This window comes from Nothobranchius furzeri, chromosome 14 (genome assembly GCF_043380555.1).
Source record: "Nothobranchius furzeri strain GRZ-AD chromosome 14, NfurGRZ-RIMD1, whole genome shotgun sequence".
Lineage (NCBI taxonomy): Eukaryota > Metazoa > Chordata > Actinopteri > Cyprinodontiformes > Nothobranchiidae > Nothobranchius > Nothobranchius furzeri.
The window spans coordinates 31,059,647-31,076,019 of record NC_091754.1 but is presented as its reverse complement, the minus strand read 5'-3'; the positions used below and the strand labels follow the sequence as shown (position 1 = coordinate 31,076,019).

General features: G+C 41.1%; 2 protein-coding genes and 2 non-coding genes across 4 annotated transcripts; 3 read left to right on the top strand and 1 right to left on the bottom strand.

The window, feature by feature from the left end:
- Nucleotides 1–769: 769 nt before the first annotated feature.
- dhrs12 (dehydrogenase/reductase (SDR family) member 12) lies at nt 770–4,176 on the bottom strand. The gene is made up of 10 exons (XM_015965923.3): nt 4,017–4,176; nt 3,213–3,346; nt 2,716–2,798; nt 2,179–2,271; nt 1,938–2,019; nt 1,715–1,776; nt 1,524–1,628; nt 1,349–1,439; nt 1,117–1,254; nt 770–1,020 (listed from the first exon to the last, which is right to left on the bottom strand). Exons 1-10 carry the CDS (start codon nt 4,070–4,072, stop codon nt 908–910), a joined length of 957 nt encoding a protein of 318 aa, XP_015821409.1. The 5' UTR covers nt 4,073–4,176; the 3' UTR covers nt 770–907.
- Nucleotides 4,177–4,389: 213 nt separating this feature from the next.
- Nucleotides 4,390–4,499, top strand: trnal-caa (transfer RNA leucine (anticodon CAA)). Its single transcript has 2 exons — nt 4,390–4,427; nt 4,454–4,499. It is a non-coding gene; the product is annotated as a tRNA-Leu (tRNA).
- A 343-nt stretch (nt 4,500–4,842) lies between these two features.
- On the top strand, nt 4,843–4,950 carry trnal-caa (transfer RNA leucine (anticodon CAA)). The gene is made up of 2 exons: nt 4,843–4,880; nt 4,906–4,950. It is a non-coding gene; the product is annotated as a tRNA-Leu (tRNA).
- A 5,577-nt stretch (nt 4,951–10,527) lies between these two features.
- On the top strand, nt 10,528–12,873 carry LOC107389672 (E3 ubiquitin-protein ligase TRIM21). Its single transcript, XM_015965924.3, has 2 exons — nt 10,528–10,667; nt 10,889–12,873. Exon 2 carries the CDS (start codon nt 10,898–10,900, stop codon nt 12,533–12,535), a length of 1,638 nt encoding a protein of 545 aa, XP_015821410.2. The 5' UTR covers nt 10,528–10,667; nt 10,889–10,897; the 3' UTR covers nt 12,536–12,873.
- Nucleotides 12,874–16,373: the final 3,500 nt, after the last annotated feature.

Here is a 16,373-nt window from a genome sequence, read left to right as displayed (position 1 = left end):
TCATTTCTCACGTGTAACATGTCAGAATGAATCCATCTCCTAGGGAAAGAGGAGAACAAACAGGGTTTGAATTGTTAGTTTTTTTTTATCTTAATGTTGATTGTTGGCTTTAACGTTGATGCACTGGAATCAAAATCAAAAATCACACAAATCATCTTATTTTTTCCTCCCTGCGGCCACATCTGAGCTTTAATGATTAAGAATCTTTTTTGGGATTAAAATGAAGTTGGATTATGAATAATATCAGTTTTTCTGACCTGTGCATAAATGACCCTGCTAATTTATAGTTTAATATAGATGAGCATGAGACGTGCAACTGTGTGTGTGTGTGTGTGGGAGAAACCGGGATGAGATAATTTTATGACCAGTAAAGAGAGATGGTCATTTTTCTGTTTGAGTGTCCATGAATATCATCTTGTACATAAATAACTGATTAAAAGAGGTTTCTCCGAGCATCACTTCCTGTTTATGTGGTTTATAAATATTTTTGGTTGCTGCATCTCCAGTTCATGTCTTCCAAAGAGCTCAGTGACTAAAATCCCAGCTCATGTGGCCTCAAGGCCGTCAAACCAGAGAAATGCCTCACGATTCTTACTTAAAAAAAGAAGCTTGAGTTTTAAAGTAAATTCAAAGCAATCTGGCTTAAAGTGAATATTTAAGTAACTCAGTTACTTGTTTTCACACTGGACTATCACACGTGCTGATGTTAGTGTGCAACGCTGTAGTGTGTAAAGTTAGTTTTGATCATGTTTGTAGACAAAAGCATAAAAACCGTACAAAACACTTCATTTACATACATATTTGTCTCTGAGGTATCAAACGTGTTTAGCTGATCGACACAAGCATGCAAACATAGCTGGTGATCAGCGAGTGTTTAAGGATTTAAAACGCAGAGAGTTCACAGGCATCAAGGTTTGAACTTGAGAGCGAACTCCTCCAGCTCCACCAGCAGCTTCTCCTCCTCCTGGGGGGAGGAGCGGGACAAGGCGAGGGGCAGGTGTGTCGCTACCGGCTTACGATCTGAAAGGGAATGTGTGTGAACACTGCATTAGACCAGAACGGCTTGCAGCTGTTAGGAAAACGAGGAAAACACAAGCTATGCAGGGCGGTTCTGACCCTGGAAGAAGAGTCCACTTGGATTTTGAGTAGCAGCAGCAGACGCAGCGAGCCACACCACCGTGTCGGCCCCCATGGCCTCTGACCTCAGCCGGGACTGCATCTTAGCGTGGAATGAAGGCATAGACGACTGCACGGCTACAGGGAGGAAAAGGAGGGTTGTCACGGATTCTAAGAAGTCACAGGCATCTTTTCAGGAAGAGATAGTAAACTAAACATTTATTAAGTGTACCTGGTGTGTCGGCCCAGCCCGGGTGCATGGAGGAGAAGTGGATCTCTTTGTGCTGAAAGGCCCATCTCTCTGTGAGGATCACCTGCTGTCTCTGCCACACACACAAACATGTTACACAGCTGTTACAGGTTACATACAGATCTCAGAGAAGAGCTCCTATAAACCAGCGGGTTACTTTATTCTGAGCATAAGCCATGGTGCCGTCAAAGGTCCCCTTCTCAAACTGGAGGTCGTCCACGTTGAGCTTCTGAGTGAGCATGCCTCCGGATGACACGGTGATCTGATGGGAAACAACAAAAGAGAGGGTGTGTGTGAGAGAGATCACTTTTAACATGACATGACGTATTTCTGCTGAAGCTAACTCACCACTCTTGGATCTTCAACCTTCTTCAGTGCAGGAATCAGTGCAGTTGTGAGGATGTAAGTCCCTGAAAGTAAAAATCAGAACGCTGTAAATATGTGTTGAAGAGGTAAGAATGTACACAAATGTATGATGCTAGCATTTACATGGCTACTTTTAAGATTTCTAAATGACAAAACAACTTTTATTGCTCTAAGTATGATGATGTGTATTTTATTAGCTTCTCACCAAGTGTGTTTGTAGCAAAGTTCTTCTCCAAACCCTCCTCAGTCAGCTCTCTCTGGTTTACCATGCAGCCTGCATTGTTGACCTAGGACACACACACACACACACACACACACACACACACACACACACACACACACACACACACACACACACACACACACACACACACACACACACACACACACACAAATAAAATTCCAGAGCTAAACCAGAAGAATCACCAGACATCTGCACCCCCTACCAGCACGTGCACCACGTTGTTTTGAGAGAAGCTCTGTGCAAACTCCCACACCTGCCTCGCACTCGACATGTCAACGATGTAGACATGAACATTCTGGTGACGGACGAGAAAAAAATTTGATTACTTTTCCTTATGGCTGCAAAACTCAAAACAACCAATAGACAACTCAGTATAAACGCATGGAGCACCAAATCTGTAAAGGACCGATGCAGTACTCAACAAACAAACGCAGATAGGTTTTAGTTTGCTGTTTAGATTGCACGTTGCTAATGATTTATACAGAGACCCGGACTTGTCTGGTTACACATGATGACATGAACTGATTTCATTAAAGCTTGTTCAGATTAGCAGATAACACAACTTTTATGATTTAACTAACTTTTATAGGACAAACTGCTCCGCTGAGCCACATTTAGTGGCTTTGAAATGTTATAGCCCTGTTCATTAGAGTCCAGAGATAACGCCACGTTCCCCTGTCACTTTAACACTTTCCTGTCAGGTAAGACTAGAGCAGACAACGCCTCACTACAACCTCACCTGGTTTTTACTGTTTGCTATGATTTCAGCTTTAGCTGCTTCAGCTCGTCCTTTGTCTCGACAGACCATGTGAATAGTTCCTCCTGCAGAACCGACAAAGCATTAGTGAGTAACTCAAATGACCAGAAATAAACATTTATTCACTTAAATGTTGAAAACCACATTTAAAGGTTTAGGATGTGTATTTATAATTGCTGTTATACAGTCATAGATATCATTATCGCTCATTTTCTGTAAGTATCTGTCAGCAAAAACGGATGTAAATATGAAAAGAATTAAAAAAAAACTAAATTACATACAATTGCTAAAATATGACAGAACTTCACTTTTCTCCTAAAAGCTACACAAAAAGTAAAAAATAAATAAAAAGAAATCAAATAAAAACAGTATTGTATTTAGGAACTGCTGCTAATTTCGCCTCATAAACTGTGATAAAACCACAGAGCAATAAATAAATAAATAAAAATAAAAGAGAAACTTGTATTCAGACACTCCACCTCTGCTGGCGATTTCCTGTGCTGCAGCTTTCCCAATCCCACTGTTGGCTCCGGTGATGATGAAGGATCTTCCACTCAGGTTTACGTCCAGGTCAGAAGGCACAAAATGCTTGGCTGCAGTTTCATAACCACTCCTGTTAGGATCAGAGAGCTAGAATGTGTAAACGGCACTAAGACATGACAGATGAGGCAGACGTGTAGGAAAACTGCATTTACTTATGTAGCTGAGATCAGTTTTATTATTAGAAATATTACAAAAATAATGCTGTTGTTAATCATCTGTCTCCAGAGTTCAACACAGAAGAAAATTTACATCTGAGGAAAAATTAAAAGGGAAATTAATTATATCAATTTTCATAACTACAAAATAAAAGTTAGTTTTAGCAGTTTTTTTTTCGATCTAGTTTTATGTTAAATCTGCTATAAGAATATTAAGACCAGGAGTAAATTAAAAAAGTTCACCTGTTTGTCACGCTGTGTGATTTTAAAGAAATCCAGCATAAATATTAAAGATGACAGAGGGTATTAGGTACAGTATTTACATAAATGTCAGAGATTTAATACAAAGTATATTAAAGCTTCACATGGGCCCTTTTACATCACAGAATCACGTAATCAATTTTTGTTGAAAGGAAAGTAAATACTGTTAGATTTGTTTCTTCTGTTATTGGTTCGATATTATAATTTATGATCGCACTGTTACACAAGTGTTACACTTTACACAAGTGTGCTGCTGTTGTTACGCAAACCATGCAATTACAGAACTTTGCACCAATCTAAAATAAAACCATTCACCACACTTACTTCGTGTACTCCTGTAGTCCTTTCATAAACCAAACGGCGTTCCTATAAAAGGACATTTTCCCTCACATGCAGCTGACAACAAACAAGAGATGTTAGCGTTACAAAAACAAGCCAAGAATGCAATAGCAAGAATGTGGGCGGCAGCATCACGTGACCGACACACCCGGAAGTGATTTTGTTACAGAACGTTCATAGCGCCCCTTGTGGATGTCCCAGTTTATAATTTTCTGCTTGTTGGCAGTGAGTAAAAACATTTTATCGTTCAGAAAATGTTAAGTAGAGGAAACAAAGTGCAAAAAACTCAACCGATATACATGATGCACACATGTCATTTACATAGTTATACTAGTGTTTCCTCATTCCTATTTCAGATGTCAGGATGGCCGAGTGGTCTAAGGCGCCAGACTCAAGGTGAAAACCCTTCCCGTAAATGGGTATTCTGGTCTCCCGATGGAGGCGTGGGTTCGAATCCCACTTCTGACAATACTTTTGAGTCCCATTTAAAAATGATCTTTTTCAGGGTTACCGTATGTTCTCAAGAAGCAGCAAGCTGCCGTCATTTTAATTGGAATTTTAGAATCTGAGCAGGGAATCGTGTGAATGTTTCTTTCTTGATTTGCAGTTCTTACACTGCAAAGGAACCGGTCTCTTCACTTTTTATGACTCAAAATCAACATGTTATTTTCTTTAGTAAGCAAAAGTTCGAAGAGACATAAATAATCGATCCAACGCAATATCGCTTAAACAGACTTTTTAAACAATGTCCTTTTCACGTGTGCCGTCACAGCTGTCAAAAAAGCTGTTTGCGGGCCGGGACGGCGGAGTTGTCAGGATGGCCGAGCGGTCTAAGGCGCCAGACTCAAGGTGAAAACCTTCCTGCAAATGGGTATTCTGGTCTCCAATGGAGGCGTGGGTTCGAATCCCACTTCTGACAGCATTTGTTTTTCATTTAGTAGTCAAAGAAAATTGAGTAGATGTGAACAAACTAATCGCAACTAAAATACATGCCACAAATAATTTAAATTTCTCTATTACTCTCTATTTTATTACTCTAGTCTAAACTCATCATTACTGACCCTGAACATGTAATATAGGCAGTCACCTCTGTTGAGATGAAATTTAAGAGAAAGTACAAATCGGTGAAGAATAATAATTATCTTTATTCTAAAATTAGTAACAACTATAGAATTAATCATTTTCATTGATAATTTAAGAGTTGAACAAGTGGAACATAAACACATGTAGTCATGGAAGTAAATCAGAATATTTTCTCTCTTATTGAAACTAATTTATTTTTTGTTTTTGTTTCTTGCACAGAGGCTACAGTACAGAGTGTCCTAAAAAACGTAGAATGATCTACCTCTGGAAAACAACCAGGCCTCTTGTTTATCTGATTTTTATGTTGTTTTAACCTCTTTTGTATAAAGCTGTTTAGTGCTTTTTAAATTTTACTTATTTCGTTCCTGTTTTATGTTTTATGAATGCTGCAATATTTATTTTAAGTGTAATTAATGTAAAACACTTTGGTTTAATACTGTTTGTTCATAAAGTTTTTTTAAATAAATAAAGTCTGATTAGAATTAGATGAGTCTTGTAACAAAATTATTTAGTTGGGAAAGCACAGATGTTGTAATGTCACTAAGTTACCACAAGAGGACAACAAAATGCCATGTTAAGCAAGCGCCACAGATTAAGTAGTTTAGGTCTTAAAAGTGTCTTGCTCTACCTTAATTAAGGAGCAACAGATTAAACATATACAAACATTTATGATGTTATAAAAAAACAATTTTTGGATTTTTTAAAATGTTTTTTTTTTCATCCCAATATCATTAAAAACCATTAGTTTTTAAAGTAATTGATGCTGTTTTACCTGCAGTAGCATCTTCACACCTTAGTGCCATATGAAGGGGATGGCATCTCCTGGGATCCTGCAGGCTGTGGTGGAGAACATTTTATGAAAACCACAACTATTATGTACTTTATCACTTTTTACACACATTAGCTACTTGTTCTGCAGGAAGGTTAAATGTCTGTGACCTCGCCTCTCCTTCAAATTGTACTTTTGCAAGAAGAACACTTAAAGCTGTTGCACGTGACGTCACACCCCTCATGGGACCGCTCCCTTTGCCGTGATGGTTGGCAAAATAAAGTTTAGACACATTGAAACTTTTATCACTTTTATTTAGTTGATTTCACAGTAAAATAGTAATAGCTTACTGTGCTGTTGGTTGCACTAACAGTCAAGGATGTAAACTTAGCTCATCTTTTTTTTTCCCAATAACTTTGATGGACACTTAGGACAGGGATGAACAGCAGCGATCAATCAAACAGACTAGCAGCCCTCTTTGGAGTAATGTAGTAGAAGCAATGTAGGGTTAGGGTTAGACAGCCGCTCAGACAGATCTTGTCTCATCTCGGTGTGAGAGCAGCAGCTGAACCCGTTGACACTACCAGCAGCAACAATTGTTACGTTTTTAAAAATCAGCTTTGGTGCAAAGTAAAACGCTGTTTATAGCATTATGTTATAAATCCAGCGGGGTGAATTTTGACAAAGTCGGCGACTTCTTTACATCGGTGAACAGCCGCAGAAAGAACTTAAGCTAACGTTCGTATAGTTAACATACCACTCGCTATGAGCCCGCCTAGGTGCGCTACTTCTTCTGACAACTGAACTGGGCTTGAACTAGTTGAAGGAATGCTAAAGATCGCAAAAAATTGCATGTTCTACTTTTCCGTTTGTTGAGTACTCGAGTCGTAGCTATTTACATGCCTTTTCCAACCAATATGGTAGACCCACATGATTAGGTGACGCAGGTGCAAAGGGTCAGTAGGTGCTATAGCTATTCACGTTCATTACTCAGAAGCCACGCTCATCTACTTCCGGACCATGGGTCACCAGAAGAACGAAAAAATGAATGCAAGTCAATGGGGCTACAGTACACGCGCTATTTTCTAATTCTGCTTGTTATGTGTCTGGATTTCACCAGAACCACCATAAATCCAGCCACTTGGTAAGTAGAAACTACGCTAGGGGAGAGGAGATTATGTGGTGATGTCATGTATGCAACGTGCAGATGTCTGATTTGTAGTCATGCTAAGACAGGACAGGGTTTTATACACACAGGGGAGTAATCAGGGAAACGGAGAGCAGGTGTGACCAAAAATAATAATACTAATAATAGACGGAATAATGAAACCAGAGGCAGGGTAAACTAATTGAAACAGCTGAGAGGAGACATGAAGGAGAACCTGCAGACAGAAGGAGCTGGGGAGATGAGTGGGAGCCTCAACTATCGCCTGGATTAGAGACTACCTGACAAACAGACCACAGTTTGTGAGGCTGAAGAACTGCACATCAAACTAGGCGATCAGTAACATTGGAGCACCACAGGGGACTGTACTCTCACCCAGGGCCAGATTAAGACTTTGTTGTGCCCTGGGCAACAATATTCAAGGGCCCCATCATCACGACCCAAAGATCACCATAATATGGTCACATACAGAATATTTTACTGTAATATGCAGTAAATATACTCAATATTTGAATGCCTGACATCACGTAACCCACTCAGGGCAACCTTGTGTGGACTGACCAATGAGGAGAGGGTCTTAACTTGAGGCCATCTCTTCATTGGTCAGTCTGCATGTGACTGACTCTCAACTGACATTCAAAGTCATAGGCAGCGAAGCGTCTCTGTGCAGCGCAAAAGCCCGGGTGGACGGTTTGTTTAATATAGGGTGATCATATTTCCATTTCCAAAAAAGAGGACAGGGGATCTGTGCCTATGACGTCACACTATGGCAATGCCACACATACCACGTTGGGACTCATTTTTTTGTAAGAACTAAAATTAATATCAGATTCTGCCAACAAAAGGGCTCTAAAACAATTCATATGTAAATATTTTGCATATTTATTGCAAAATCTCATTTTTCAGCTTTAGTGCTACAACAAGGTTTTATTAATAAGAAATTATTATACCTTTTGTTTTACTACAGCATCGGTAAGCTTCCTGTGCACAGATTATTAAGGATGCTTGTTTCAGCTGTGAGATTAGACGATAGGATCAATGAAAAAATAAGTTGTCACACACTCCATGGAAACTTTCAGAGAATCCACAAATAGTGGCTTTCAAACGGTTTTGTTACTTTTTGCAAGTTTAGAAAAGAAGCAGATGAGACAGCATGTCTGATAATTTAGTTTTTCATCTGATAATATTAGAACATGTCAGTAATGTCTGAGGGGCTTTTATAAACACTGTATAACTAACAATACTGGAGAGGGTGGGAATTACACAGAGGGCTCTGGGGAGCCCAGTTATGGGGGGTGGGGGTCATTTTGCCTTGGCCCCCAAAATGTCTAGAAACAGCCCTGGCTGTGTGACTGAGTTTTGAAGGTGATCTGAACTGTATCAGATGTATAACTATGACATGTGTATAACTTATTGCTTTATACAGGTAAAAACTTGTAGTGGAGATAAATCTACCTACATTTTACTTTTCAACACTTTGTTTTGTTTTGTTTTCTTGTTTTTATTTAACCATTTTCCTGTCCTGTCTGTCTCTCATCTTCCTGCATCGCCTCTAAACCCTCCAGAAAAACTGCTGCCTGGATTCTTACTTTTTCACCTCATCAGTTACTTTTGAGCAGATCAAAGGAATCTCCTGACCGTAGCAGAGAGCGCGTTTCGATGCTGCGTCAGTGAGGTGGAGTCACCGCAGCAGAGGTGATGAGCTCCGCAGTAGCAGCGGGCTTCAGGCGCAAATAAGACAGAAAATAGAGAACATGTGCGGACATGAACGATCGTGTGCTAATTATAGATTTTTGGTTGCGCCACTTTGAGAATGGACCGTGCGCTGGAAGCAGCTGCCTGGATCGCTGCGCAACAACAATCAGCGCTCTGCAGCTCTCTGTGCTCTCTGCTCAAAAGAGTCCATAAATGATGTAATATAGGTAGAATTTTTTTCCGGCTCCCCTGGATGTGTAGGATATCCAGCTCCCCATAATTCGATCCCTGCTCCTGGATGAAAAACCAGACATTTTCATCAACCCCCAGTCCGGACGCCCCGGACAGAGAGTGAAAAGCGGACATGTCCGGGGAAAACAAGACGTACGGCCGCCCAAGTTTAATATAAAGTGGGAGATCACAGATACAGTATTTTGCTCGTGCCCTTGCTGCCCTGGGCCCTTTAGAGTTTGTGGGCCCTGGGCAATTGCCTAGTTGCCCATATGGTTAATCCGGCCTTGCTCTCACCATTCCTTTTCACCATGTACACCTCAGACTTCCAGTACAAATCAGAGACCTGTCATCTACAGAAATACTCAGATGACTCTGCAGTCGTCGGGTGTATCAGAGATGGACAGGAAGCTGAGAGAGCTGGTGGAGCACTTTGTGGCATGGTGTGGAAACAATCATCTGACCTTGAATGTGAACAAAACAAAGGAGATGATTTTAGACTTCAGAAGAAATAGGGTGGAGTCAAACACTGTTTCCATCATTGGAGAAGAAGTGGAGGTGGTTGAGGAATACAAATACCTTGGAGTTCACCTGGACAACAGACTGGACTGGAGAAAGAACAGCAAATCCATTTACAAGAAGGGGTACAGCAAACTGCACTTCTTGAGGACGCTTAGGTCCTTCAATGTCTGCAAGATGCTGCAGATCTTCTACAAGTCTGTTGTTGAGAGTGTAATCTCTTCAGCCATCGTCTGTTGGGGTAGCAGCATCAGAAGCAGGGACCTGCAAGGCTCAACAGCCTAATAAAAAAGGCTGGTTCTGTTCTGGAGACGACTGTGGAACCACTGGAGGAAATAATGCAAAGAAAGATTCTCCAGAGAATCAAGAAAATTATGGACAACCCTGAGCATTCTCTTCACAAGACTGTCCAACAACGGAAGTGTCTTCAGTCAGAGGCTTCTTCAGTTTCGCTGCAACACTGACCGCTACTGGAGATCCTTCCTGCCAACAGCCATTGTAATATACAATAACCCTTTGATGACTTGATTATTATTCTGAGCTTTGGCAGCAATCAGTTTCCCTCTGGGATTAATAAAGTATTTTTGAATTGAATTGAATTGAATGAGGACACAGAACATGACAAAAAGTAGTGAAATCATAATTACTGTACTTGAAGTCTAAAACTAAAAGTAATGCAAGTAAAAAATGCCATTAAGGTAAAAAAACCTTACCCACACCCCTGATGTTTTATTTATTTTATTCTGGCTTTCATGCAGCAGTAAATGTTCATCTACATGTTTTCTGAGACAACGGTGTTTTATTGTGAAAGGGCTTTGTGGTGCTCTAACTTGTTTTATTGTGAAAAAGGAAAGCTGTGACAGGAGGAGCTACAACGAACAACCAGGCTGAGTTTCCTTCATTATGTTGCTTGAATAATTCTGCTTAGGACGAAATAAACTAAAATCACAACAATCCACAGTTTTTCTTTTCTGTTTTTTCTTAATCTAAGAACCAAAGTTCAACAAACTCCAGTCAGAGGTGCAGCAGCAGATAAACTGGTTTCTACGTCACTTTCCAGAAGTGAAACTGAAACTGATCCAGAGCTGCAGTCGAGACCAACTTGTGTGTTTCTGTCTGAAGGAGAATTAAACAGAGTTGATCTTTTCTTCTCCAACAACTGACTCAGATATCGGTGAGTAAAACTGATCATATTTACTGTGTTTCAACAATCAGCAGGAAAACTAAACTCAGACTCAATCAAACAGGAAGTTTGAGTCTTTTCTCTTCCTGCTGAAACTCCTCAGATAAACTCATCTAAAGTGAAATGAAACCAAAACATTTTAATAACAGTAATATTAAACTGATTCCATCTGCTTTAATCTGTAGTTGTTCCTCTCTGACTCTTGTTCTCAGAGTTCAGACATGTCTGCTGGCAGCAGCCGGAGATCTGAGGATCAGTTTCTGTGCTTCATCTGTCTGGATGTGTTCACTGATCCAGTCAGCACACCATGTGGACACAATTTCTGTAAGACCTGCATCACCACACACTGGGATGGGGACAGGAGCCGCCAGTGTCCCGTCTGTAAAAAGGTGTTCAAGACCAGACCTGAACTGGAAGTCAACACCTTCATCAGAGAGATGGTTGATCAGTTCAGACACGAAGCTGAACAGAAAACCAGCAGCAGCTCAGAGCAACAAGCTGCCAAACCAGGAGAAGTTCCCTGTGACGTCTGCACTGGAACCAGACTGAAGGCCCTGAAGTCCTGCCTGGTGTGTCTGCTCTCCTACTGTGAGACTCACCTGGAGCCTCACCTGACAGCTTCACGTCTGAAAAGACATCAACTGGTGGATCCTGTGGAGAACCTGGAGGACAGGATGTGTCAGAAGCACGATAAACCTCTGGAGCTGTTCTGCAGAACCGACCAGACGTGTGTCTGCTTGGTCTGTCCTGTTTTAGACCACCAGACTCATGAGTTTGTTCCTCTGAGAGAAGAATGTGAAGGAAAGAAGGCAGAGCTGGAGAAGACAGAGGCTGAAGTTCAGCAGATGATCCAGAACAGACGACTGAAGATTCAGGAGATCAAGGAGTTGCTGAAGATCAGTAAAGATGCTGCAGACAGACAGAAAGCAGAAGGTGTTCAGGTCTTCACTGATCTGAAGGAGTCTGTTGAGAGAAGCCTGAAGGAGCTCATGAAGGAGATCGAAGACAATCAGAAAACTACAGAGAAACAGGCTGAAGGCTTCATCAAAGATCTGGAACAGGAGATCTCTGAGCTGATGAAGAGGAGCTCTGAGGTGAAGCAGCTCTCATGCTCTGAAGACCACCTCCACCTCCTCCAGAGCTTCAGCTCCCTGAAAGCTGCTCCACCCACCAAGGACTGGACAGAGGTCAGAGTTCATCCTCCATCATATGAGGGGACCGTGGTGAGTGCTGTGGAGCAGCTGGAGGAGAAACTCAGGAAGATGAAGAACCTGATGGAGGCTGAGCTGAAGAGGATCCAGAAGTCTGCAGTAGATGTGACTTTTGATCTTGACACGGCACATCCTGACCTCATCCTGTCTGCTGATGGAAAACAAGTTCACTGTGGTGATGTGAGGAAGGATCTTCCAGACAACCCAGAGAGATTTTCTACATGTGTGTGTGTTTTAGGGAAACAGAGTTTCTCTTCAGGCAGATTTTACTTTGAGGTTCAGGTTAAAGGAAAAAGTGACTGGGCTTTAGGAGTGGCCAGAAGGTCCATCAACAGGAAGGGAAACATCACACTGCGTCCTAAAAACGGTTTCTGGACTGTTTGGTTGAGAAATGGAAATCAGTACGAAGCTCTTGCTGATCCTCCAGTAGATCTCCATGTTGATTCTGGTCCTGAGAAGGTGGGGGTGTTTGTGGATTATGAGGAGGGTCTGGTCTCCTTTTATGATGTAGGAGCTGCAGCTCTGATCTACTCCTTTACTGGCTGCTGCTTCTCTGATAAACTCCACCCGTTCTTCAGTCCTGGCCTCAATGAAGGAGGTAAAAACTCAGCTCCTCTGATCATCTGTCCTGTTGATCCATCAGTCTGATCTTTTCTCTCATGAAGCTCCGTGAACAAAGAGTCTGTTTGTTAAAAGTTCTGATCTGAGTGACTCTGTAGGTGAAGTCCTGCTGGTGGAGAGGTGAGCTTGGAGACGTCCTCAGAAACAAGTCCACATTTTTCTGTTTGAGACAAAATAGAATCATGACTTTATGTTTTTAGTCCTTCTTCTACATGTTTTTGATTTTCTAATCATTTTCTATAATATCTCCACTAATAATTCATTCATCTGTTTACTCTGTGAAGTCATTGTTATTAACTGGATGTTTTTAGTTTTTCTGTAGAATATTTTGCCTCCATAAAACATTAAAATACTACATGAAGATATATTTTTCTGGTTTTGTATTTATTCTGGTTAATAAAATTGTAAAAAGAAAAAATAACTTAATGTTTTGTTAAGTCAGCTGTTTTATTTTCCTCCCAAGAATCTTTCATGAGTTTTTATCAACAAACGGACCTGAGAAGATGTTCTGAACCACCAACCTGACAGCAGCCTGGTTCTGGTCTGGATCAGGGTTCTGCTGTGGAACCCGTAAAATGATTCAGTGAGTCCAGAAAAAAGGTAAAAAAGAAAGAAAACTATGAAGAAAAACTAAAAATAACAGATTAGATCAGAGTGATGTGCTGAATAACAAAGCAGTAAATAAACAAAAATAAACACATTAACTGTAATAAAGAGCTTCATTCCACATCATCATGTCTTTGTCCACATGGTCTGTCCAGAGGACTTCATCCACATCAATGGTTCAGAGAGTAATGTTTGGGGGGACATGAAGAAAATGGCTGTCTCCTGATGTTTTGCTACTTGCAGGATGGGCCTCCAGCATGAGCAAGTTAAGTGAAACAGCAGCTGATCAGAGGGGAGATGTCAGCTTATCAGTAAATGATACAGAGTACAAGTCCACATCCTGCATGCCATTTTCTTCTCCAACTAACTTCTTGTTCCTGAAACAGGAGCAGCAGAGCTTTTCCCTAAAGAGATTAGCTCACAAGGCATTCATCTATACTAGAGACCAATGCAGATGTGTTGAATAAATAATGTTAGAAAAGGTCAATTATGACAACATTTCTGGAACCTTTAACAGTAAAGAGAAAACACCAGAGGAGACATCCAGTCTGCCTAATGAGTGTTAAAATGACCACCTATTAGCTTTTTAAGGATTTAGGATTTCACAAACTTAATTCCTAAAGCAGTTGCTAACGTGTCCTTAAAATCATATATATTAGTAGCAAAATAGCTGTTGATACCTTTAATCTCAGCGATGACTAGTGAGAATAATACTTAGACTAGGATCAATGATATTGTTGCTGTTTGAAAATAGAAATGAGGCAAAAAAAAGCTGTGATTACTGATTCAATGTTAAAGGGCCTGTCACGGGGGGAGGCAAAGACAGTCATGTTGTGGCTCACAGAAGAAGAAGAAGAAGAAGAAGAAGAAGAAGAAGAAGAAGAAGAAGAAGAGATCTTTTCTATAGCGCCTCTCAAGATAAAAATCACGAGGCACTTCGCAAAAACAAAATGTAGAAATATAAAAAATATATTTTAAATGAGCAAAAAAATAGACAATTGTGATTAAAAAATGTTAAGAAAGAGAAAGAGTGAACAGGAAAGAGAGAAATCAGTGGATCCTGAGGAAGGTGGAATAGGTGGGGAGAGCAGAATAAAGAGAGAGTGGTGAAGGTCATACAAAAGCCAGCTTGAACAAGTGAGTCTTCAGCTGCTTTTTAAAGGAGACCACTGAGTCCACTGATCTCAGGCTCAGGGGGAGAGAGTTCCAGAGTCTGATGGCCACAGCAGCAAATGCTCTGTCACCTTTGGTCTTTAGCCTGGTGCTGCACAACCAGTACACTGTAAACCCGAATAAGTTCCCAGAAGTTAAAAATTTTGAGGCAATCAATTGCCTCAATTTTTTTGAGTTTTGATACTGAAAATTTTAAGTTTTCATAAATAAAATTTCTTAATAAATTTTACTCATACATTTGAAGTTTATTAAATTAAAATTGCTCATCCACTCAACTCAAAAGTTCAACTGTACACTGTAACCTCGAATAAGTTCACTGAACTCAAAATTCATGAGGAAACTGATTACCTCACTGGACCTCAAGGACCTGTTGGGGGTGTAGGGACTAAGAAGATCACCAATGTAAGATGGTGCTTGTCCATGTAAGGCCCTATAGACCAGAACCAGGATCTTGAAATGAACCCTGAAGTTGACTGGCAGCCAGTGAAGCTGGAGGAGAAGCGGGGTGATGTGGGTGTGTGTGGAGGACTTGGTCAGAAGCCGAGCACAGGCATTCTGAACCACCTGTAGACGGTTCAGGGAGGTTCTGCTCAGACACGTGAAAAGAGAGTTACAGTAGTCTAAGCGTGAGGAGATGAAGGTGTGGAGAACTGTCTCAAGTTCAGAGCGGGACAGAATGGGACTCAGCTTAGCAATGTTCCTGAGATGGAAGATGGAAGAGCGAACAAGAGAACTGACATGAGAATCCAGGGTGAGAGCTGGGTCAAAGGTCATGCCATGATTCCTGACAGAAGGTTTGGTGTGAGAAACAAGCTGACCAAGAGAGTCTCTGACTTTGGGAACCAGCTTGGCTCTGGGCCAGTGCGCCACTCAGCTAAACAAACAGTGAGGTACGTCCTTGGTGCATCTTGGGCGATCGTAAACAAACGAAAGGACAAAAGAGTCTGGCGATCATAGGAGATGGTAGCAGGGACACTACTGAAGAGGATCGCAGACAGGGGCAAGGTGGAAAAGAGGAGGTTAGTAGAGAAAAGTTTGAAAAAGTGGCCGGTGACTGCGGCTAAGCCAAGCACAGGCGCCATCTTGTTACCGACCGGAAGCGGAAGTCAACACAGGTTGATGGTATGAGGTCACAGGTTGATGGTATGAGGTGCTTTATTCATTAGCTGCTAGGCTACTTCCACATTTTAAACAACTTGGCTGTGTTTCCTTTAACTTTAACAAAATGCAGCAAAAGCTTTGATTTTTTGTTTGGCGTTTTCTTAATCTGCCAACTTGGTGAGTTTTGAACAAACTGTGAGACTCCAGTAGGGAGGCGAGCTGCAGCTCCTTAACAGGGACATTTTATTGGGAAATTAACCCTTTAGGCGCCATTTTTTTTTCAGTAAAATATGAAATTTTTATATCACTTTTTAAAGAGCTTGTAGCTTAAATCTGGTTAGAGATAGAGGAATATTGTAAATTAGGAAAATCTTCAGTATAGCGCTCTGGACCCCACTTGACTCTCAGTTAGTAGATGCCATATTGGCAGGAAAAAAAGGTAAACAAACACGGATCGTAAACATGAACATGAACGGCTTGGATTTTACTTCGTCGGAGTTTACTTCACACTTTAAAACCGAAGAAATCTTTTTATATAGTCAGAAATTAAATAGACTAAACATCTCCGACCCTTACCGTGCCCCTGGTATACTTTTTAAAAACGCCAGAAGCTGTCGGAGCGGACTTCTTACCAGACCTGGCCGGGGAACCCCTTGGGATTCCCCCGGAGGAGCTGGCTCAAGTGGCTGGGGAGAGGGAAGTCTGGGCCTCTCGACGCTACTGCTCCCGCAACCCAACTTCGGATAAGCGGATGAGAATGGATGGATGGACAGTAGTTTGAATAGAGTGCTGTGCTGTTTGAATGTATAAACTGAACGCCAAGAGAAATCACTAGTTTGATTGTTTTCCGTGAATAAAATAAATATGTCAGGCAGGAGCGTCTCAGGATCTGTCTCGGTGAGACGGATAATAGCAATCCAAAGTGCTTTTTATGTGTGATCTGACAATTGATCAACCATTGCTTAAAAATGAAATACAGCTTAGC

What these genes read in the sequence shown, in the direction of transcription:
- LOC107389672 (XM_015965924.3), top strand. Translation starts at nt 10,898, where the DNA reads ATGTCTGCTGGCAGCAGCCGGAGATCTGAGGATCAGTTTCTGTGCTTC.
- dhrs12 (XM_015965923.3), bottom strand. Translation starts at nt 4,072, where the DNA reads ATGTCCTTTTATAGGAACGCCGTTTGGTTTATGAAAGGACTACAGGAG. An exon ending in GGACTACAGGAGTACACGAA is followed by an intron (nt 3,347 to 4,016) that starts GTAAGTGTGGTG and finishes TGATCCTAACAG; the next exon opens with GAGTGGTTATGAAACTGCAG. An exon ending in GGGCTGGGCCGACACACCAG is followed by an intron (nt 1,255 to 1,348) that starts GTACACTTAATA and finishes TCCTCCCTGTAG; the next exon opens with CCGTGCAGTCGTCTATGCCT.